The 23,841-nt window shown below is 48.3% G+C and overlaps 1 protein-coding gene across 27 annotated transcripts in view; it reads left to right on the top strand.

Annotated features, from left to right (window-relative positions):
* Nucleotides 1-10,282: 10,282 nt before the first annotated feature.
* Nucleotides 10,283-23,841, top strand: part of trol (terribly reduced optic lobes) — a 623,238-nt gene continuing 609,679 nt past the window's right edge. For 19 of the 27 annotated variants that reach the window (XM_075684204.1, XM_075684193.1, XM_075684194.1 and 16 more), the window contains exon 1: nucleotides 10,284-10,450. In XM_075684204.1, coding sequence (XP_075540319.1) covers nucleotides 10,373-10,450 — 78 coding nt within the window. In that variant the 5' untranslated portion in view covers nucleotides 10,284-10,372. Of the gene's footprint in view, nucleotides 10,451-23,841 lie in introns of all 27 variants that reach the window. The other 8 variants (XM_075684207.1, XM_075684206.1, XM_075684205.1 and 5 more) reach the window with 2 other exon arrangements.

Below are 23,841 nucleotides of genomic sequence, written 5' to 3'. Positions count from 1 at the left end.
GACACGCATTACGAGCAGCTTCTGAGCCAGGTGCCGCTTCACTGTGCAGCGGCCGCCTGAGCACAGCCGGATAGCGTCCGCAACGTCGCACGGTGGAGCTGAGACGCTGCGCATCGCACACGCATGTGACCCCGACTACCGAATCCCGCATACACCTGTTTGTCTCTCTACAGGGTGTGCCAGCTAACGTTACCCTAGCTGTTCAACGAAAAAAAGAAGATTTAGAAAACACGGTGCAAAATACAATTTTAACAACTACGGCGCTCGGTCGTCATTTCTGTAATGATCGAGCTCCGTAGGTCTTATAGTTGTACCCTGCACCGTATGTTTTAAAATATTTTTATTAGAACAGCTTGGCTAACGTTAGCTGGGACACACGGTACATTGTCCACCTTTGCACGCTATTTGTGCACCGCCTATCTTTTCTTTTCTTTTTTTCTTTCGCTGACCAGATTGCTTTAAATATCGCCTAAAATTACCTAAATTGCCTAAGTTCCTTAAAGTTATTCCAGACACTTCAGTAACTCAACTTATAACTAAATTTATTCTCTGATATTATATCTATGATGAAACCCATGAATTTTGTACAATACAATTTTTTTTTATTTATATTGAATTTCGTCCCGGGTGGCCTCGGTGAGTTCTAATTAATTCCAATTATTCCAGACACTTCAGTAACTCAACTTGCAACTAAGCTTATGCTCTGATATCATATGTATGATGAAATCCATGAATTTTGTGCTGTATTATCTTTATATTTTTTCTGATTTATTTTAAATTTCGTCCCCGGTCGTCTCAGTGATTTCTAATTTATTCTAATTATTCCAGACACTTCAGTAACTCAACTTGTAACTAAACTAATGCTCCGATATCATATCTATGATGAAACCGATGAATTTTGTACTGTAGTATCTTTTTATATTTTTTCTTATTTATTTTGAATTTCGTACCCGGTCGTCTCAGTGATTCCTAGTTAATTCTAATTATTCCAGACATTTCAGTAACTTAGCTTGCAACTAAACTTACGCTCTGATATCATATCTATAATGATACCCGTGAATCTTGTACCGTACTATTCTTTTCTTTTTTTTCTGATTTATCTTGAATTTCCTCCCCGGTCGTCTGAGGAGGTGAACTGGAAGCGCTGTGCAAGAAGCGAGAGCGTCACTCGATGCTCGTGCCACTAAAAAGCACGCAAAGCGATTCGAAGCGAGGTGAACATACCTGCACAGCAATGATATTCATTCCCTAGGCATAGGCTGTCCGTTAGAAATTATTGTTATTTGGCTACCTCTTCCCTTGAAAAAATAAAATAAACTTGGGCCTGTGTATACACTTAAATATATTGTGTTTGTAGATGGTGTTAATACTGGAAACAAGAAAAAATGTTGCAGGTAAGAAAACACGGATGAGGTACCCACCGCTTGTACTTCTAATGCGCTCGTCCGCTTATTGTAAGGATGTTGAGAAAGAAAGTGAAAGTATTAATTAAATGTTGTGCACGCCCGCACCGACAAAGGCTTTAGCCAGAATAAAATTTTAAATGAAAAGGTAGAGACTACTCAAAAGAAACCTCAAATGATGTGGGTAACAGAACTCTGATAATGACACTTTAGGGGGGGGGGGGGGGAGGCTTCGGCATCACCGGGGAGGGGAGGGGGAGTCGTGGCTTATGGGTACTACTATACGATGAGTTGTTACAGCATAAAGGGACACGAAAGGTTAATATTAAGTCAACATGGACTGTTGAAATACCATCCCAGAAACCTCGAAACGCTTGTTTAATGCGAAGAAGAGACTTATTTTAAGAGGAAATGCGTTCTGAAGCATCCGCGTACCTCTAGCACAGTTCAATTCCCCCGCCCTCCGATCGAGGGGGTGGTGACGTCGTCGCCTCATAGTGACGTTGCGCCGTCGGTGAGCAAAACGGCGCCCGCAGACGGCGCTACGGCTTTTCAGGGCAAAACTCAAACGCGCGGCCAGAAACAGAGCAAAGACAGAGCCGGCAGCAGCGCGAAAGCGGGACTTTGGTGGCTAGCGGAAGGGAAAGCGCGCGACGATAAGCCTGTTCTTTATTTTATGCATAGAGTTAGTAGAACAACTCTAGAGGAAAAGCTGGGCCGGAAAAGTGGGAACCTCTAGGGCGCCGCCCTGTTGCTACTGGTCAATGTGGCCAGCACAATTACTATTGAAAGGGCTGAAAACAAGTACAGGTCACCTTATGCTTTGTCATCTAAAAACGCATACCTGATGGCTTTATGAAGGTGGTGCGTTAATATTAAGTTTACAGAAAGGGATCTTTAAGTCTGTGACTTATGTAAATCACGATGTACGCATTCATGCAATAAAGGATGACGCGAATTTCGGTTTCGAATCTGTTTTTGGATGCGTAGTAGTTTCATACAGTTTAGGTTTGACATGCGATCGCGCGTCGGCATCGGACGCTATGGCACACTCGTGCCTTATGTGCCACCGAAGCCCCGAAGTGCTCTGGCATATACCTTCACATGTAAGTAAACGAATGTATCTCCTTGTTGAGAATATCACGCGAGTAGGCAGCTCTTGTGATGCATCACAATCGTTTGAGAAGCGTCACAGTAGAGCACTTTTCTACATGCGGAGCGGTGTTTTTATTTGCAGGTTTCCCTTCAGTAGGAAATTGCTGGACAGGCGGACCAGCGCACCGGAATTGTACTGGCGAAGCCACAAGCAACTAAAAGAATCTGTTTAATTGTTGCACTTTGAACAATCATGCTTCTACAAAGGCCACAGCAGAAAAACAGCCCGATGCCGAGTATTTCTGTGCCACGAAGTAATCAAGAGGCGAGTGCCTAATGCGGACGAAATCGAGTGTATCGAGACTTAGAACGACATAGAACTGAGCTAGTTGGTAAGGATTCATTATGCAAAACAGAGGTGAGGCGTGCAGACAGGACACAAGAGTAGAGAAGTGGCCGGCGCTCGTGTTGTTTGCTTGTAAATACTCTACTCTTGTGTCCTGTCTGCACGCCTCACCTCCGTTTAGCATAACGAGTGCATCAACCCACATATTAATAGCGTAGGCGTTTTATTAACTGTGCAATATTTTCAACACTTCCTTGCATGCCATTTCGTGTGGAATGTCTTTTCTGGTCACAAATTTGTGCAGCGAATCTATTTGCATGATCGACTCCGGGCCTGTGGGACGGTTCACTTGCACTTTATGCTGAGTCTTTTACATGTTTCCATAAACTGCAGATATGCACATCATATCCCTGCGAGTATTTTCAAAATTCACAATTATTTTAGACAACAGGCACATATGCAATACTGACATAATCTCAAATACCACTAAGCAGCTGGGACACATTTTTGTTGACCATACTCGCAGGTAAAATAAGTAGATCATGTGGACAGCTCCAGCTCATTTTCTTTAAATCAGTGTGTACAAGGGGTATGCAAAAAAAATTTTTTTCTCGCGCACCGATTATTTTGCTGTATAAGCAAGAGAACCCACCACGTTAGTGTAATGTATCTTCTACATCACACTAATATGTGCTTTAATTTACCAAGTGAGATGAGTTACTTTTATGGCTCATTCAGTCATATCACACTGCTGCTGCATTCATCAATCTTTAATTGGATTTTGAAAATGTTTAATGAAACATGTTTCCCTTTTATGCAGATATGCAATGGCAAGGCCTTCCGTGTGTTCCACAGGTAAAATTTAAGCTCTAAATTAAAGAAGATATTTCTTGTCAGAAGCGAGCAAAAATGTTGAATGCAGAGTATCAGAAGTCCAAGGTACAGAAATTATGAGAAGTATCGAATGATATTAAGGAAAGAGTCGTATTTGAAAGTGCAAGACTCTTTAGTGGAGGTCAAGCAAGTCAATATAGGTAGAATACTCTGTAAAATTATGCGAGTGAGGGGATGTCAAACAATGGGTCAGGAAATGCGTTGTTTTTCTGCAAAACAAAAGCTGATTGCCATTACATAAGTCACTTTAGCATCGTGAGACTGCTGCTTGATAAATTCAGAAATAAACCAAAAAACAAGACACGCAAAAATAAAAAAAACAATTTAATGATGCTCTCTCCTCACTGGGATAAATAAAAACAAACCCATCACATCTAATGTGGACATATCAGACGCCTTGTGAAACACTAAAGGAAAAGTTCAGTTTCGAGCTATGGCACTTGCCGCATAGATGTGGGGGGCCTTGCACTAATAGTGATAGTTACCACTGCATTTAGAAATTGAAAGCATTCATGCAGACAAGGATGATTCTTTTACATTTTTGGCTACCATTTCAAATGCCTCCACCAAGTTTTACAATGCTGCACGCAACCATAATAAGGATTTCGCAGCAACACCTGCAGGTAAAAAGCAGCAGCAGTCAAAGTGTTGGTGTGTACTGGACACTATGTTTGAAAACATTTAGGCAAGAATAGTGCAAGAAGCAGACATACAACTGCATTTATTTCTATAATTCCCCATTTTAATGGCCTTTTCTTTTTGCTTAGACAATGCCTACGCCTAGCCACAGCAGCTCCCTCATACAGACTCCGCAAGCCAAGAGGCCGTGGAGGCAAATGCAGGTAAGAGGCAAGAAGCAATACACTGGTATCGACATTCATCTATATTTTTTCTTTCTTTCGTTTAGGCAGCCAGCACACCTCGAACAGCCACCTTGACTGCGAGTGTGTCACCCTAGTCGCCAAGGAAACATTTGAGGGAAAGCGACAGGCAACGTGAACAGCCACTTCTCCATGTAAACGTTACTCGTTCTCTCGGATGACTCCTACGCCTCGCCAAGCCAGCACACTTGTGCACAAAGATGCCACGGAGGCAAATGCAGGTAAGAGGCAAGAAGCAATAGCACTGGAATCGACATTAATCTAACTTCTTTCTTTCTTTCGTTTAGGCAGCCAGCACACCTCCAACAGCCACCTCGACTGCGGGCGTGTCAGTAGATTCCTGTTGTACATATGCTCATAATAAACTTCAGTAAACTTGAACCTTATAATAAACTTGAAGGCAAATGGGACATTGATGCATTGTTTTTTTGAACATTTATTGTACACATACATGCTATACTTTGCAATGCTACAGAGCGTATTTTGAAGCTTACCCCTATTTTTGCACGTTTAATTACGTATGTGTTGTGTGGCCGTCAATGCAGTTCATGTTGTTGCAGCTGCTTTGTCTGTGTATTGCACATTGGCTTAACCTCGTGATATCCACATACTTCTCTCACATATACAAAATAAAGTTCTGTGTAGTCCTCAGTGTTACAACAAAAAATGAAAGTAAACAATCCGACCGTGGAATTGTGTTTATTATAGTGATTCCTATGACCGTCACTGACAAGTTAACAACTTGAACTGGTCAATCCATCCATAGCCTCTTCTATTTTTCAAAAATAAAGGAGGCTATGATCCGTCATGGCAAGGAATTGTATGTATACATAAAAAAGGGGGTACAGGATTAGGGTGGTACGAAAAAATTTACCAACACCGTCCTCTAGACCCATTCCGTTAAGGCACCGTAACGAAGCGTATTATGCATAAAGTTCATACAACCAACTCTGATATTACTACACACGCCAGGCGACGCGAGCTACATTTGCCATGACGCATTCGCGACTGTACCGGATGCCCTCCATATTATTCTCGTTAATCGTGCTCACTGCACCGAGGCAAAAGAAAGATCATGGGCGCAGGTGCCTTTAAAGTGTCTCGCCCTTGCGAGGCACTGCTGCGCGTGCCAGGGGAGCTGTCCGTGCGAACACTCCCTGGCACACATTTGCCTCGGCGGCCCCAACCTACGTACCGCTCTGCTTCGAGCTTTGATCCCCCCACTGTCCCTTGGGTGCCCTGGAGTTCCTGCGCCGCCTGCTTTATTATAATCTCAGGCGCTCTCCTGAGACTTCCGTTTGTCGGTTACATGTGCCCTACAGCTGGGTCAGTACTTATAATAATAAAAAAACCCGATCTATCGTCGCGACGATATATCGCGAAAGCGGCTTTTGCAACATACCGCGCCTGTGCGAAGAGAATAACGGAACGCCAGCGAGGAATCTGACCACAGCTTCCGAGCTCGTAACCTCGTCGAGTGACACTCCTGCAACAGGCGTGACCGCTGAAAACCGCATACCGCCGGAAACTTCAACAGGATCATCCCTCGGTTGCACAACTGCCACCTGTACGGCCAACATGGACCACACCCACACCGTCCCGCAACATAGAATAAAGAACCAACCTATAAAGCCCAAACACACGGCTGCACGCACATATCACGACACCACAAGCGAGACGCCATGCAGCTACGCTGCTACGTTTGCCGGAATAAAACTGACTACTGTCACCAAGTCTAGCAAGCGCCTCAGGAGCTGGCAACCTCGGCGCGTAGCAACATGGCTGCGCTCTTGCGGTTCCCGATTTCAATGCATGGACCCTATGGGTAGCTTGTCCTCTAGATTCAGTATAGTAACTCTATGATTTTATGACGCCAACATTGACGCTCGTTGCAATGGACGACCCTGACAACGACACATTGGCTCGCGATGCTAGGCTCGACTTCAGCGATTTAAGCACTGATGAACGTGACCTGCTGCTGAGGGCTCGCGCTGGCGGCGTCGTTGCGTACTACTACGACGGGAACTGTATGTCATGGCTGTACATATTCGCACATTTGTAGCTTTTCCTTCGTGAAAACCAAATGCCGCACTCACCGCCCCGTCTTCGACCTGCAGTTGTTCTTGCGCCTCGAAGAATGCAGGCAAGACCGACGGAACAGCGCTACGGGAAAGCATTGCTTTGAAAGGCACTCCACACGACTTCAGTAAGTCGGCGTTGAACCCGTAATCCTCTGGACGAAAGGGCAGCGAGCACACTATGCGATTTTTCGGCTCTTTACGAACACGCTGTGGCAGAGGTACTGCACAGTTGGGCGAGTTGGTACGAATTCATAGTGAAATATTTGTTGTGAGTAAGCGCTCGTGTGTCCCCCTTCAATGCGTCCTTATCAATTGTGCGCGCTAAATATTTCACTATGAGTACGGCACTTAACCACTTCGAACGGAGATGTTCACTCGTTGGCACATAATGATAAGGAACGTTGGATTCGCCGCTGCAACTGCCCTTGGCCAAGTTCCGCGGATTATTCGCGCATCCCACGACATCACATGTACGTGGCATCTTCGCTGCTTGTTTCAAATGCACGTTTCACGAGCCAGCAGAACCAGCGCAGCACGACGCGATAACGAAACAACTGAAGCTCCAAAACGCGCGCGGCGCAGAGTCGATCGCGCAGAGTCGAGCGAAAACGAAACCTTTCGACCACCCATACTACTGAAGGGTAAGGTCAAAATGTTATTTATTCTTAGAGTCGAACAGAAGTAGACAAGTAGCATTTTCTCCCGTCTTATAACCTAATGAAATAATATTTTTAATACGAGTAGTTGAGTACTAGTGACATAAATTATGATGAGGAGTGCCTTCGTCATCGGGCTAGTACCGGAATGTCGCTGGGGGTCTCGAATCGTGTCATGCATTTACCTCAATTTCTCGTTTACTAAAGCTCTGTTCGCGATTATATTGACGCCTTAGACATTCTAGAGCATTGCTTTATCACGTTAACTTTACTTCATAGTAACCTCTAGTGTTCCTTTAAAGCAAGTTATCAACGTCCTTCTTGCATTTTGTCTAAGATCACCAGGGCGGCATTGGTGATCTCATTTGGACTTGGAAAGGATGATCAATTAGAAGCGGCGAATGCCAGTTGTTCCATCGCAAAAAGCACGTCCATTTTTAGAACGCGATTCCTAGACATCGCCGCTTGTCGTGACCGCCTCGCTAGGGATTCTCGTGCAAATTTCCTCTTTCGCAGCATGTGAGGCTCACAACGAGGAAGGGGAGCCAAAGGGCGTCGTTCTTGTGGGGACAGAGTGTTTTTCAGCGTTTGACCTCGAGCTGCATTTTCATCTTAATGCGTCGTGCATTCCGGAGATCCTATATGAACTTGGTGTCCCTGTACGGCCGTTCTGCACGCCGCCAAATCTCACAATCTGTCGAGTTAAGTGTCGAAGTCAGATTCTAGGAGAGCGATCGAGCACTTGGCCTCTTTTACTGCTTCTGCGATGTGGCTCGCGGACGAGGCCTTCCCGGCAAGCCTGCTCCATATGTTATCTAAACGTACTCCAGTGCTTCAAGACAGCAAAAGCGAAAGACCCAATGATTGCATGCATATTCAAATAGATGTGGATGTATCACTACAGTGTGTCTCGATGTTGAAAACCCATTTGGCTTTCGGAATGAAGCACCGTGACAACCGGAACTCGTTCGCTGCACACGGCACCATTGGTTTCCGGCAGAACGTACTGACACGGACAGAAAGGGACGACGACGCACACTGGACTAGCAACTGAATGTTTATTATTGATTTCACCCGCTTTTAGAGCACAAAACAGCCAGTGCTTTTTTCCCCGTTGTCATGCCGATATACCTCTCTTACGCTGAACTATCGTCTCTGCCCAAGTAGCCCTTTTCTTTTTCTGTTAGTTGTATTGATGGTGTACCGGTGGAAGATTGCCCGCTTCAGTCCATGGCCTTGGCCTCTAAATTTCGCGCGTCAGCTTGTCTTTACTTTTTCCAGAACCCTTGATTTCGTATAACTGAATGATGCGATGGTGCTGGCGATGATGAAAAGCGGGATGCCCCGCGGAGATTCCTTTCATAGATGCTCAGAGATTGTTCTTGTGGCTCCCCTGACCATAATTATCAGCCGAAGGGCGCACTTGGAGAACATCCTGAATCATTATTTTTATGATGCCAACCTCGTATCATCGACGTCATCATCGACACTAGCTTAGTTGTTCAGGTCCACGGAAACACCATTTTATTCTCGTGCAAAGCTAGCAAAGCCGCCTCCCTCACGTCTCTCGCTGATCCAACCAGCAGGCGTCAATTGCGGCTGTGGCAGTTCGGCTTAACAGGATATTGTCACGTTGCCGTGACGATGAACGATTAGACTGTGGCACAACAGCGAATCACAAGAACAACTCTGTGGGCCAAGCTCTGCCCACAAAATCAAGTTACACTCGGGCAGAACGGCAGTAACGCGAACATGCGTCGATCGTCGAAATCTGATGTGCGGGTCAAACGCGCCGGCTGCTTATACGTGACTCTTTGAAGGTTCCGGCTTAATGGCCGGTGCCCGTGTGCCCTTCCAGAAAGTGCAACACTATTCGCATCGTCGAGTACACAATCTCATGCGTGTGCGTGTGTGTTGCAGAGCTCAATCGGTAGAACGCCAGCGATAAAATCCGCAAGTCGTTAATTAGCTTGCACGCTCACCGAGCTGTGCAGACAGGAAACCGAGCAGAAGAAGCTTATTTCATTATCCATTCTTTTACGACATCTGGGTGAGGTCCTGCAAGAACGGTGAAATTACGGCAGAATTTGATACCTGTTAGCATCATAACGATCAATTTACTGGGCCGCTGCTCTGATTAGCCTATCTGTTTTTCGGCTTTAATTTCTCTCTCTCTTTCGTTATGCGGAGAACATTACATGAACGCTTAGGCGGTCTCACGGATCAACGAGTGCGCAGAGACCTTCACTTGTCAGCAGTGAAGCGAGGAACATTCAACGTAAACCTACCATAGGTGGCGAGTCACTGCGAAGCTCTTCCCGTGCATGGAAACTGCGAGGCACATAGTGTGCATCTTGTTCTCGCGGCCTGTGATCGCACCCGCACTCCTCACAGCGCAGCCCGATCACTGTCGAGCTGCCCACTGTAGGATACAGCGACCACTCCCATCATGAGGCGGCCGCTTCTTGAGCACGAGTAGGATGTTCCGGTCAGGCTGTTCCTGCCGGCATCCGTCGTCCCTGCTCTCTCCGAGAGAGAGCAACCGGTTTCGCTGACAGCGAACGCTCTCCCTCTCCTTGAGCCCCTGTTTTCTTTCGCATCTTCCACCCCACCAAGACAAGTGTTCTGGCGAAGAAAAGTGCTCCTAGAGGAGGAGGAGCAGACGTGGGGAAACTTATCAAAACAGACCACGTAACACGCAGATACGGCACTGCCATTAAGTACCCAAGGTGAGGGCTCCAAGAAAAAAAAAAAAAAAGAGAGGAAGAAAGAAAAGGGAGATGAGCAGCACAGACGCTCGTTTCGCGAAATGATCGCGTACGGCGATCGTAAGAAGCGCCGGAGGGGGCAAAGGAGGGGCAGCGCCGTCGGTGGCTGTCGGGCGGGGGCGCTGTTCGCGTCGGCGTGTTCAGAGAGGGCGCGAGCGCGCCAAAGAAAGCGCCTGTTCAAATCTGTCGGCGGCAGTCGGCGTGTTGCGTGTGTCGACGCTGGTTTAGGCCGCATTCGATGTCCCACGATGGCATCGCATCGCAGCCTTCAACTACTGCTATGCCTCTTGCTCGTCGCCGCCGCCTGCCAGGCACTCGGGAAGCAGGTGAGTGTCCGCAGCCTCGACGCCGCATTCCTTTCCGCTTACAACTGGTCTGGCGCGACCCCTTCATGTGCAGCAAAGGGAGCGTTGCCTGCTACTCAATGGTGGGCGTGTGCCCTAGTCGCCGCACGTGGGGCGCGTTGCTCACGTCGGCTCGGCATTTAGCCTCGCAGCCTCTTGAACTCGCCTGTGTCAGCGTAGGGTCGTGCGCGGTTCAGCTTTTATGGTACGTGGGTACTCGCAGAGGCGTGCTCTTCGTGCAGTGCACGTCGGCAAAGCACTTGGGCTCTTTCGCCGTCGATGCTTTTCGCGGCTTCCCGTGCTGTAGTACCGGCATCGCTAAACGTTGTGCCGCGCTTCTGGCACGCGTGCTTTCCCGTCGCTTTTTCTCTCGATGCTGCTCCGCAGTGTTTGGAAACCTTACGGGTCACCGTCGGTACAGGAGTGTGAGTTGCAGCGCTCGTGGTTCGGAAGCGGCCCGAGAGGTGAGGTAGCGTGGCTACCGTGCGTAGTTAGCCAGCAAGGGCCATAAAAAAACGCGTGCTAGTAGGCCGAGAAAACATAAATGCATTCGCGTAGTCTCAAAATTGAACACGTAACCGTTTTCATGAAGACGGGAAGAACGTTTCTCCTGCCAAAGGTTGATTTCTGTACACACAACTTTAAAATATAGCGCATGTTGGACAGAACAGGGGAGCCCTGAGCAGTTTTATTATGGAAAATTCAATTCGTGGCCATTTGCCATCATTGTAGACCAACCTGCACGGTGCCTGCGTGTCTATAAAAGAAGCTACACTGATGTGCCAGCCAGCACGGCTATTTATGACAGACCGTGCGGCCGTTCATTCGTTCACTCGCGGTGGGGCGGTATGCGTGCAATACACGATTTAATCGTCTCCATGCCAGAGACAAACAGCGAGAGCTATTGCACGAGTCGGAGGCCTTTAGCGAAATTCTCGCATTATCAGCGTTTCCCTGGGGTCGCCAGCAGAGTTCGGAAGCTCCATGCGTACTCGCCGGCTTTCCTGCGTTTGTTGCGCATTTTCTGACGCGACCCGGTGTTTGGGCAAATGCCGCTTTGTAAGCGTGAACTCGCCTGCGGCAAGGTCTTAACAGACGTGCTTACAGTGCACGTCGGCCCCGACTTCGCCGGACTGCAGCCACGGCTCGTGCGGCGCTGGTGCCGTTCCCCGTGCGGGCGGCGGCCGCCGGGACGGAACCACGCCCCACGTGCTCGCTCGTTTTTTTTTAGGAAAGGATCTTGTTTCCGCGTCTCCTCGCCCCTCGGCGCGCCGTCCTCTTCGCTTCGTTTTAACTCTCCGCAACGAGTTCCCGTCGCGCCGACGTCTGGGCGGCTTCTTTGCGGCCACCGTAATTCTGCAGTCACCTTCGAGGGCACTCTCCGGCCTTCTGGAGCGTCGGCCGAGCTGGCCTTCTGGGCGCTGCCTCACCGTGACGCAGCGCGTTGCTACTCTTGCTTCTAATGTGGTTCGCGCTGAATTGTTTGGCGCTTTTTGAACGCCGCTACGTGTACACGGTCGTCCACTCTTAGTCAGAATGCCGCTCCGTGCTGCCGGCGCTCCGCGGGGCGCCTCTGTCGGGCGCCGGAGAAACTATTGCGCAGCTGCAGTGAGAGCCGCAGGTGGGGCTTCGCGCGTCGTCTGCTACAGTGCGCCCTGTACTGCGTTGAAGTGGGCTTTAAATTTGCACTGCCTACGCAGAACGCCGATCGGAGAAACGTTTCTGAATAAACAAAAGAGTGCTGAGAAGCCTATCAGCTGCTTTTATCCCGTTGCAGCAACCGTAGCAAAGTTTCCTACGTGCCTGGTGAAGTTGAAACACACAAATAAGCATACTGGGGAGAAAATGCGCGCCTCGTAATATTCGAAGCTTTATACTACTGCTGCAGCACTACGATCCGCCAATATTTTTAATTTTTGGCGTCTTGCTGAGTAGCTGGTAATAAGTGTTAGCAGACGACTGCTGTTGTCTGCTGAAATCTCAGCGCAACGAAAATTAATCGGAGCGGAATAGTAATAGTGGAGGTGGAGCTACATTTTCAGTCTCCTATTTTGCCTTCCCACAGATAGAGGTAGACGGCCAGGTAGACTCATCAGCGTATGAAAACAATCCCTAAGGTTTACTAGGCCCTCAGTATTGTCCACATTCTCCACATACCCAATTCAAGATGTCCTGCTTCAATACGCCAGCCACATACTTTGAACTTAGTGGGAGCACAGTACGGCACATTTTCCTGCGGCCACCTGTGAACTGTAAAACTCGTTGGAGGCACATAGGGGTTTATCAACTTCGGGAAGGCGACAGCCGTTTGCGACTCATTACACTGAGTTGAATTTCCAGCGCTTGAATTCATTTCGTGACAGATGAGAAGAGCAGCTGGCGCAAGCGTGGCAGAGGGATCATGTGACACCACGACCCGTTGCACCGTGATGTCACGTGATATTAGGGTCACGTGACCTAAGATGTAACGGATGGACGCTAGTAGGAACAATTAAACGCTATTGCCTTAATAAATATCCTCTCAGCAACTACTTAAAGCCATGCAAAGCTGAAGACTGAGGTCCTGGTAAACCTTAGGGATTGTTTTCATTCGCTGATGAGTCTACCTGGCCGTCTACCTCTATCTGTGGGAAGGTAAAATAGGAGAAAGAAAATGTAGCTCCACCTCGACAATAACTATTCCGCTCCGATTAATTTTCGTTGCGCCGAGATTTCAGCAGACAACAGCATCGTCTGCTAACACTTATTACCAGCTACTCAGCAAGACGCCAAAAATTAAAAATATTGGCGGATCGTAGTGCTGCAGCAGTAATATAAAGTTTCGAATATCACGAGGCGCGCATTTTCTCCCCAGTATGCTTATTTGTGTGTTTCAACTTCACCAGGCACGCAGGAAACTTTGCTACGGTTGCTGCAACGGGATAAAAGCAGCTGATAGGCTTCTCAGCTGTCTTTTGTTTATTCAGAAACGTTTCTCCGGCCGGCGTTCTGCGGAGGCAGGGCAAATTTGAAGTCCACTTCAACGCAGTACAGGGCGCAATGTAGCAGACGACGCGCGAAGCCCCGCCTGCGGCTCTCACTGCAGCTGCGCAATAGTTTCTCCGGCGCCCGACAGAGGCGCCCCGCGGAGCGCCGGCAGCACGAAGCGGCATTCTGACTAAGAGTGGACGACCGTGTACCTCTATACAGGCGATTTTGCGCGAACATGCACGCGTCATCGAAATGTATAAGCTCATCCGTCCGGGGAGATAAAATATTACGCTGTGGCCGAGGTTAAACGATGTTTTTCAAGACCACGGGCCGAGCTGGGCCAATCGTACGGCATGCCAAGAAAGCGATCCCGGCGGCCAAGTTGGCGCGTTGTTTGAGGAGGAAGTTGTACGGCTTTTGGTGAGATATTAGCCTGTTCGAATTCAGGGCCATGATGTCGTAGCCACGTCTTCTGATAAATTTAAACCCGCTGTTACCACCATGCATAGCCCGCTGATTAGATGACCTATCCACGTAGCTATCCTCATCAGCTGATCCCACTGATAAAGCGTAGGAGTGTCGCTATGACCATACTAAGCACGAAAAGTAAAAGTATCGGAAAAAGCATCGCTAAAAAATCGCGGCTCTGGCTCACCTCCAGTACGTCATGTGAACGCCTTCTACGCAGTCTCCAATCTAATCACCATTTTAAGTTCCGGAGGGCGTGCATGGTTAACACTTTTTTATTATTGACGATACTCTGCGTTATGGTGTTTGGATAAGCTCATTGTGGCAGATAAGTCTTGAATCAAGTTTGAGCAGAGTTGCTGGCCATAGGAGGCGTGGAGTGGATATACTATATAGACAACGCATATATAGTATCTAGGCAACGCTGGCTCTTTACCTTTAATGGTACGGTACGTCGCCACAAATACCCGTTGGTGCGTAGAATTGCATTGCACATGCGGAATAACTTCAACGGGATGCCAGGCCAATTCAGCTCTGCATTCGGGCGTTGCCTTTTATCACTGCCGTTACATTGCTGTAGGGCGGAGCAGCCGATGTCTGTCTCCGTGCAGCAACCCCTTTGCGACGGTGGCAGCAGCTAGCAGACGCCGACACAGCAGAGCGCGCTGGTACCAACGTGTCGCGCTAGCCGCCGGCACCTGTGGGGCTCAAGTCCACGCGCGGTGCAAACTTCTGGGCTACACACTAGCAGACTCCTTTCCGGCCACTCGGTTTGCGAGTCAGTGTCCCTGCATTTCCCCTTTGGGAAGCCCGTGTGCGTTAACGGAAACTGCTTCTGGGTCCATTGGTATTTGGTCCTGCTTTCGTCCTGTAAGCGCCGTTATTTTATTTCAATGAAAATGAAGTTAATACCTCCGTGGTGACGCATTTCTTTCATATTAAAAAAAAGCGTCACAAGCTTGAAAAATTTTTAAACACGAACTAGAGCGAATTGGGTTCCGATCTAATCCGAGACGCACTGCAACGTACAGATTTTTTTTTTTTTTTTTGCCGTCAAGGCCAAACGGCATTAGTGAGTGGTTAGTCGGTGCTAAAAACCACTTGTCAACTGTGGGTGCCGGCAATGTGCGGAGAAAGGTGACAAAAAGCGCAATAAGCTTTTGTTAGCCACGTACACCCGGCCGCAATATATTACGCACCATAAAATCTGCGACAAAGCTAAAAATCTCCGCAACCTCACAAGGCAGCCTGGTGAATTCATTTCGGGCTTCGACTAAAATATACCAACGTTGTCGTATACGGTTTAAATGGCTACAGGCTACTCGGGAAATGAGTTTTCTGAGACACCGTGGTTCATAAAATTTTGTTTTTGGGTGTACAACTTTTGTATGAAACCGTTCTGTCCGCCCCCCTTGCATCGTCGTCGTTCCACACCGTTGAATCTGCCGCCGTGTCCTTTTTCCTTCCGACTCGGTGTTGACCTTTCCAGCACTCGCTTTGCTGCCATTCCAGTCGAGGTGACAGAGCAGCCGCCGTCGCCTGGTACGAGTTTCTTTTCTTTTTTTTTTATTGCGATAAAGACTTGCCCTTAAGGCATAATTCTTGATGCGTATATGTGTATTATGTGGGCTGTGAGGCCTGTGTTGTGTATGAAGCAGTGTTTTGGGGAATTTATGTATCCAGCGGTCATAGCTGGTTGTCACTGTAGCGGAGGCCGGCTTGCAATAGGAGACGCGATCGTTCCGATTTTAAACCAGTCCATGTCCATATTAGGTGGTATGCATCTGCTTCCATCACAGGAACTGAGCAGTATGGACACGTAGCACCCAGTGGTAAATGCGACCAGTTCCTCCTTGAGACAACAGCCGGTGTAAGGGCCACCCCGGCCCGAAGCCTCCTAAGCACTTCCTCCGCCCTATAGTAATGTGAAGGGGGAGGGAGCAGACACACGGTGGGATAAGAGCGCGTGTGTCCTGCCGGAGAAAGTTTTTAGGGGCTCGGAGCGAGTTAAGGGGTTGAGGTGGGAGGGGAATAGGCGGAAGATCAGGATTAGGAGGGCAGTGTGCCTGCTGGTCAGCAGCAATGTTGTGAGGGTTCGCTGAATGGCCTTAAATCCAGTGTACCTTGACGCAAGTAGCTGTCTTACTATTCATAGTGTGTATTGTCTCGCAGATTTCCATCGCCTTATCAACCTTCTTGAGTTCCTGAATAGCCGCTAAAGAATCAGTGAAGATATCTAGTTGCTTGATGGTAGGCAGCTTAGATGTCGCGTCTTGCCCAGCGTCGTGGATGGCTTGAAGTTCCATTACTAGAGCGCTGGCTTCCGTAGATGAATAGCGCTGGTGGCCGCTGATGAAATTATGCGTAGTACTCAGGAATGATGTCCTTCCGCCGTCTGGGAGAATGGCAGCATCCGTATAGACTTTGCAGGTGTTAGCGCATGATGCATCGACGATATTGTGTTCGTCAATAATACCTGTTGTATCGCTGCGTCGTAACTTCGTTGGCTTATTAGTTGTGATGCTGTTGAATTCCCAGGGAGGCATCGGATAGGGCTGATTGTCAATCCGAGAGCCGCGGTGAAAATGAGCATGCAACCCAGCGTCAGCCGGAATAAATTGCTTTTTCATTTCACGTGCTTTTTCACGTTGCAAAATTAGCTCTGCAATTGTGTTGAGCTGGGCGTGTTCCTGTAAGGTTGGTATCGGAGTGATGCGGGGCAGTGCTGTGATTGTGCGCATAGCATCGCGATTAATCGTCTCAAACTGTGCCAGCTGTGCCAAAGTCAGCCGTTGAAATTGTGCTTGGTATAAAATTCGTGGCTGCAAGACTGCACGCACCAACGGTCGAGCTACGTCAGTACGAGCTCCAGCTGCTTTTGCTGCAATGCGACGAATAAGGTGAAGTGTTTTTGTCGATCTGTGTCTGATTTTACGGAGCGAGTGTGCACCACTGCCGGAGTGGTGAATATCGAGACCCAGTATGCGGACCTCGGAAGCCTCAGGGATTGTCACTGCACCGAGTCTAAATGTAAAGGGGTGCTGCTTGATTCTTGTGCGTCCTTTCTTGTTGCCCACCACAACATAGCTTGATTTTTGGGCGGAAATGTCCAACCCTGCTTTCCGAGCGTAGTTCAGCACATCAAGGGCTTCTTGAAGCTGTTGAGTTTGTCTAGATATATCTTTATGCACGGACCATAAAGTGACGTCATCCGCATAGATTAAGAACCTCACATCTGGAATCCGATGTAGTTGCCAAGCTAGAGGTATTAGAGCAACGTTGAAGAGAAGGAGCCAAAACCGAACCTTGCGGGACTCCTCTGTTCGATGTGAAGTATCCTTGCCTTCCATCTACTCTAATCGCAAATGTGCGATTCTGAAGGAATGAGTAGATGAATCTTATCACCCGTGGTGGAAGTCCCAGGTCGATGAGGTTGGATATGATTTCATGGTCTATATTGTCATAAGCTTTCGTTATGTCTGTTGCTACTACCGTGCGCACAGCGTGACTGTGTGGAGAAACCTGTAAAACATAGTCTGATAAGATAGAAAGTCAGTCTTCAGTTCCCAAGTAAGAACGGAATCCAATTTGAGCAAGATGATATTTATCGTGGCGTTCAAGCCACCAGGAAACTCGTGTGGCCAGCATCTTTTCAGCGAGTTTGCAGACAGTTGAGGTTAGTGAAATTGGGCGTTGAGACTGCAGGCTATTTGGACTTTCCTGGTTTCGGAATCGCGACAACAATTGAATGCTTCCAATCAGGTGGAATGTTTCCAGTCTCCCATACTTTATTAATAGCCTGAAGAAGTGCGTCGAGAGCTCCTCCTTCCATGTTCTTGAAAACCTCATAAGGAATACCATCGAGACCAAGTGTTCGTTGCTTCGAAGTTTCAATCGTCGCTATTAGTTCGGCCATGCTGAAAGGGCTGGATATTTCGGATTTGGAGGTTGTCAGACTCGTCAATTTGGGGGCAGTTTATAGGCAACTCTTGATCGTATTTCGAGAAAAACGCTCTAGCAGCGTGTTCTGCAAATTGATGTGGCGAACTCTGCATCGCTAACCTAACGCTCGCTGCGGGGTCAGGTTGCTTATAACCGCGTTCCATTGACCGGAACGTACGCCAAAGTGCTCTGTTTCCAATGCCCGATCCAAGATTCTCGCACCACTCATACCATCGTCGTCGAGAAAGTTGCTTTTCGTGCTGACGCGCCTTCGCCGCTATATGGTTAGCACGTGCACGGCTACCTGGTGCATCGGGATTCCGCGACGCATACAATTCTGCCTGACGTCGCTTCGCCCAAAGTTGCAAAAGGGTGAGGTCCGGTTGAGGTTGTTCCTCGTCAACTGTGGTTACAGTGGTGTTCCTCCGTAGCAGTTCTTGCAAAGCTGGAAGAATTTCTGAGTGCTCTGAGGGTACTTTATCAATCGATGATTCCCGAAACTTATCCCAATGCGTGACTGTTACTCGTCGTCGAATTTTTTTTATGCACGTTCTGTGCAAACCAATCATTATTGGCATATGATCACTGCCCCATGTATCTGGTTCCACCCGCCACTGCGGAATTCCAGGACCCAACCACCACGTGAGGTCTGGAGCGTTTGTTCTAGATACTGCGGGTACAGCACAAGTAGCCACAGCGTGATGGTTCAGCAGTGTAAAAGTGGCATCGCTCATGATGTTTTTAACTTGGTATCCTCTTCGGGAGTTGTACCCCAATTCTGTATGTGGGGCATTGAAGTCTCCATCCACGAGAATAGGAATTCCCGGGTACGTAGACCGGAGATGGGCTATCCACCCCAGGTTCAAACGTGTGCGCTGCGGTCTGGCGTAAAATGACACTAGAATGGCAGGAGTCTTCACTGGTCGTGTCAGGACCCCGACAACTTCTTGATTACTACTACACCATGGCTCCAGATCACTGTGTGAGCAATATGCGATGATATGTAAACTGCAGCTTTTCCCGGAGCTGAAGCCATTGTAGTAGCACATCTCTCTTATAGATGGGTTATGATACCTATTAAAATTGGACAGGGAGCATAGCTTATTATGCTCTTGAATAAGCAGTGCCCATACATGTAGCTTATTGTATTGAAGCTTGGTTTTAATTTCTCCTAACTTGGAGCTTAGGCCCCGACAATTCCACTGTATAATTCCATCCTGTGACAGCTGCTGCAGAGAATTAGCCATGATGCAGGCAATTCTGAATGAGCAACGTTAGTTGAGCAAGTTGATAAAACTGCTGTCCAACTGCTGGTTGATGCGTCACGTGTTGGTCCCATTTTCTGACGACGCAGAATTACCAATTCTTTGTTTGCGTAGTCGCTCAATCTCTCTGGCCAGTGCGTCTATCCGAGCGTCAATGTAATCATGGTCATCATCCGACTGATGCACATCATCATCATCATCAGCCTAGTTGCGCCCACTGCAGGGCAAAGGCCTCTCCCATACTTCTCCAACTACCCCGGTCATGTACTAATTGTGGCCATGTTGTCCCTGCAAACGTCTTAATTTCATCCGCCCACCTAACTTTCTGCCGCCCCCTGCTACGCTTCCCTTCCCTTGGAATCCAGTCCGTAACCCTTAATGACCATCGGTTATCTTCCCTCCTCATTACATGTCCTGCCCATGCCCATTTCTTTTTCTTGATTTCAACTAAGATGTCGTTTACCCGCGTTTGTTGCCTCACCCAATCTGCTCTTTTCTTATCCCTTAACGTTACACCCATCATTCTTCTTTCCATAGCTCGTTGCGTCGTCCTCAATTTGAGTAGAACCCTTTTCGTAAGCCTCCAGGTTTCTGCCCCGTAGGTGAGTATTGGTAAGACACAGCTGTTATACACTTTCCTTTTGAGGGATAGTGGCAACCTGCTGTTCATGATTTGAGAATGCCTGCCAAACGCACCCCAGCCCATTCTTATTCTTCTGGTTATTTCAGTCTCATGATCCGGATCCGTGGTCACTACCTGCCCTAAGCAGATGTATTCCCTTACCACTTCCAGTGCTTCGCTACCTATCGTAAACTGCTGTTCTCTTCCGAGACTGTTAAGCATTACTTTAGTTTTCTGCATATTAATTTTCAGACCCACCGTTCTGCTTTGCCTCTCCAGGTCAGTGAGAATGCATTGCAATTGGTCTCCTGAGTTACTAAGCAAGGCAATATCATCAGCGAATCGCAAGTTGCTAAGGTATTCTCCATCAACTTTTATCCCCAATTCTTCCCACTCCAGGCCTCTGAATACCTCCTGTAAACATGCTGTGAATAGCATTGGAGATATCGTATCTCCCTGTCTGACGCCTTTCTTTATAGGGATTTTGCTACTTTCTTTGTGGAGGACTACGGTGGTTGTGGAGCCGCTATAGATATCTTCCAGTATTTTTACATATGGCTCATCTACACCCTGATTCCGTAATGCCTCCATGACTGCTGAGGTTTCGACTGAATCAAACGCTTTCTCGTAATCAATGAAAGCTATATATAAGGGTTGGTTATATTCTGCACATTTCTCTATCACTTGATTGACAGTGTGAATATGGTCTGTTGTTGAGTAGCCTTTACGGAATCCTGCCTGGTCCTTTGGTTGACAGAAGTCTAAGGTGTTCCTGATTCTATTTGCGATTACCTTAGTAAATACTTTGTAGGCAACGGACAGTAAGCTGACCGGTCTATAATTTTCAATTCTTTGGCGTCCCCTTTCTTATGGATTAGGATTATGTTAGCGTTCTTCCAAGATTCCGGTACGCTCGAGGTTGAGGCATTGCGTATACAGGGTGGCCAGTTTCTCTAGAACAATCTGACCACCATCCTTCAACAAATCTGCTGTTACCTGATCCTCCCCAGCTGCCTTCCCCCTTTGCATAGCTCCTAAGGCTTTCTTTACTTCTTCTGGCGTTACCTGTGGGATTTCGAATTCCTCTAGGCTATTCTCTCTTCCACTATCGTCGTGGGACAGGTTCCGGTAATTTGTTTCTTTGTCTGCGACTGCTTGCCACGCTTAAGAACAGAATACAGTTGTGTTTCTGGGGCTTTTCCTTCTGCCAAGAGCATCTCTGGCTCTTCTGCAAGAACCTCGTAACGATTGTGTGTTGTTACTATAGTCGTTTTTGGTGTAGCCTTTCGTATCCGTATTGTGGCCTTCTGTTTAGTCGGACAATTTATGCTTCTCATATCGTGCTCATCAGATTTACATAAGCCACATCGATATCGTGGTTGGTCTTCTGGTGTGAGCTTTTCTGGATCAATAGTACGCTGTGGGCAAAATGCTTGCATGTGTCCACGTTGAAAGCAGCGGTAGCAGAATATTGCTCGAGGGAGGTAGGGTTTAGGTCGCAATATGCAACCATAGTAATAAAACCGTTCTGGGATACATTGAGGGCCCTGTACCGTCACTAAGCATGTACGGCTTTTGCCCATGAATCTAGCTGCGAGCACCCTGTGTGTCGTGGAGGTCAATTCACGACATATTATCTCAGGGGTGTCTTCCGGATCAATACCATAGACAACACACCTCTGTATATTAGGGCCCGATGCAAAGTAGCACTGCACAGGTAGGTGTTCATCTTCTGACAGTGCGATAGATGTTAAAGTGCACATTTTCTGCACATCACTGAGATGCCAAGTGCATAGTGATCGAGTTGGTAGATTTATATGCTGCGAACCCTTTGTATCCAGTGGTTTCAAGAGATTGGTCGATGACCTTTTGGACATATTTTGTGGCTACTGAAGTTATGTCGTAGCTTGAAAGGGGGCGTATATGAACTCGATATGATTGAGAAGGGTTGGGCGTTGGGTAAGACTGAGAGGGAGCGGGCGTGAGGGAGTTCGTGGAGGAATTGTCTGGGGTGGCCCTTACCTTTTTTGCCGGTTGCTCCGATGCGATGGCGTCTTGCTGAAGCACGTTGATAGGGGGACCTCGCTTGGCTGCATTCGTCGAACCGCCAGACGGCTGCACGTCCATAGGGTCACCAGTGTCCGTCGGCACGACTGCAGATAGGTTCACATTCACATCACGAAGAGGACTGGCCTTCGGTGTTGCATCTTGGGTGTTCGAGCTATCAGTTGCACACTTCGGCTGCATAGTTGGCATGGATGTTGTCACGCGTTGCAGTCCAGTGGAAGGTACAGATGAGGAGCTCACATCTGGCAGAAACACTTCTGCGTCGGGCGAGCGCGGCGGCCCGGCCGCACTAAGCCTAAGCGCCAGCCGTGCTTGTTTTAAGTCTATCAGACGAGCAGGATCAGTAGGACAAGGCAAAGAAGAGTCCTCACCAGAGTCCACAGGTCCCCATAGGCTTCCGATGAGCTTCGTATCCGGATAAGGGCGAGATTTTCTTTGCTGTCGAGCGATTTCTAAGGAACCAAAGGAAACCACGTCTGCGTAGAAACGTCTTCTCCTTCCGAGTTTCTTTTCGCCGCGTAAACAGTGGCTACCGTGTCACATGGCCGCTTTCATCTATACATCTGTGCAGCCTATATACAGTAAGATAAGGTCTACGAAAGCGGTGTATCTTAACACCCTATACTAAAGAGAAACGCGCGCAAAACGAAACCGCAATCACTTAGAACGGGACGCATGGACGCCGAATGCTAAGCAAGTGACCCCAGTCTCGGGCCTTTTGTAAGTTGCATCGATGTTCTTCGCGTAGAAAGAAATGGCCTCGGTTCGCCGCATTGCTATCCGTCGCTTTGAAATGTATACCCTGACACTGAGATTACGTAATTCGAACTGGCGTTGCCTTCCTCGTTCGCGCCTTTACATTTGTGAGCATGTTCTCTACGTACGCCAAACCCAAGTTTTAGCTCTGTGTCCTTGTAAACCATTGCTATTTTCGATTCTGACACTATTAATCTTTCCGAAAAGTGCCCACTCGTCAAGTTCGTCGTGATGCCAGCTGCGCTTTTCATGACATCAGAGGCGGCACTAACCATAGTGCAGTGCATCCGAAGCCTGGCCGAGGCGTTGTGTATCGGTTTCACGCTAGCCAAGCAAAACCAACGCAGCGTGCACCGCTGTCAACGTCGCCTCTGAACGGTTGCTCCGGCTCTCGAAACATCGCCCAGCCAGCCTGTACTGCCTTAACTGATCCCTTATGTTCTGGTCTATCAGACATTTTGATATATGGATTGATTACCAAGACAGCAATACTACACAATTGTTCTGTTTCGATATCGATGCGGACCAACTGTACACCGCTGTAGCTTATTCCAGTGCTGCGCAGGAAGGCGCTAGCATTGTCTGTACCTGCAACTATACAGTCATCCTAAGATTCCTACTTGTATCTACGATTAGCATCGGGCTATAAATTTAACGCGCGCAGCAGGCGGCTAGATTAGGTGCCGCGCCATGACGCAGTGCATATTCACTGGCAGACAACGATGCGATTGCCAGTATGCGAAATGTTGCATTGCTCACTTTCTGAACGTCACCATCGGCCACTCAACACGGTCGCGCGTCTACAGCGCTCCTCATCGAGCGGCCGTGAAACCGTTCGTGCACAGCTCTTCGGTGTTGCTGCATTGGACAACGCTACTTGTTCACTAAAGCTCAATCCTCGTACCAGCATGTATTGTGGCTCGCAGGCGGCATCGTGCGAAGCATGTTGTGGAGCCTAGGGACTCGTTCAAGGCGCTCCCATTCATGCTCATCCGTGGGGCGGCGACGACCTCGGACCTGCAGTCGGCGTGATACGGCGTGCGCCTCTCGCGTAGATCGCCCCCCTGCGCGCACACCGCGTGTCCGCCCCGCGTCGGGGCTTTAGTATCCACGCCACCGGTTGGGGCGCACCTCCGTCATTATTACGCAATGCGGTCACTGCAGGTGACCCTTATTGCACGGCGGATAGCTGCACTCTTGATTCGCGTACGAGCCATCTTGGTGTGACGTGGCGGCCCGGTCACATCTACGCTATGCGTACAACGGCCGACGAGTCGTTTCGT

The sequence above is a fragment of the Dermacentor variabilis genome, chromosome 3, assembly GCF_050947875.1.
Source record: "Dermacentor variabilis isolate Ectoservices chromosome 3, ASM5094787v1, whole genome shotgun sequence".
NCBI classification, from domain to species: Eukaryota; Metazoa; Arthropoda; class Arachnida; order Ixodida; family Ixodidae; genus Dermacentor; species Dermacentor variabilis.
Note: the sequence above shows the minus strand (reverse complement) of the source record. Positions and strands in the feature narration are given on the sequence as shown.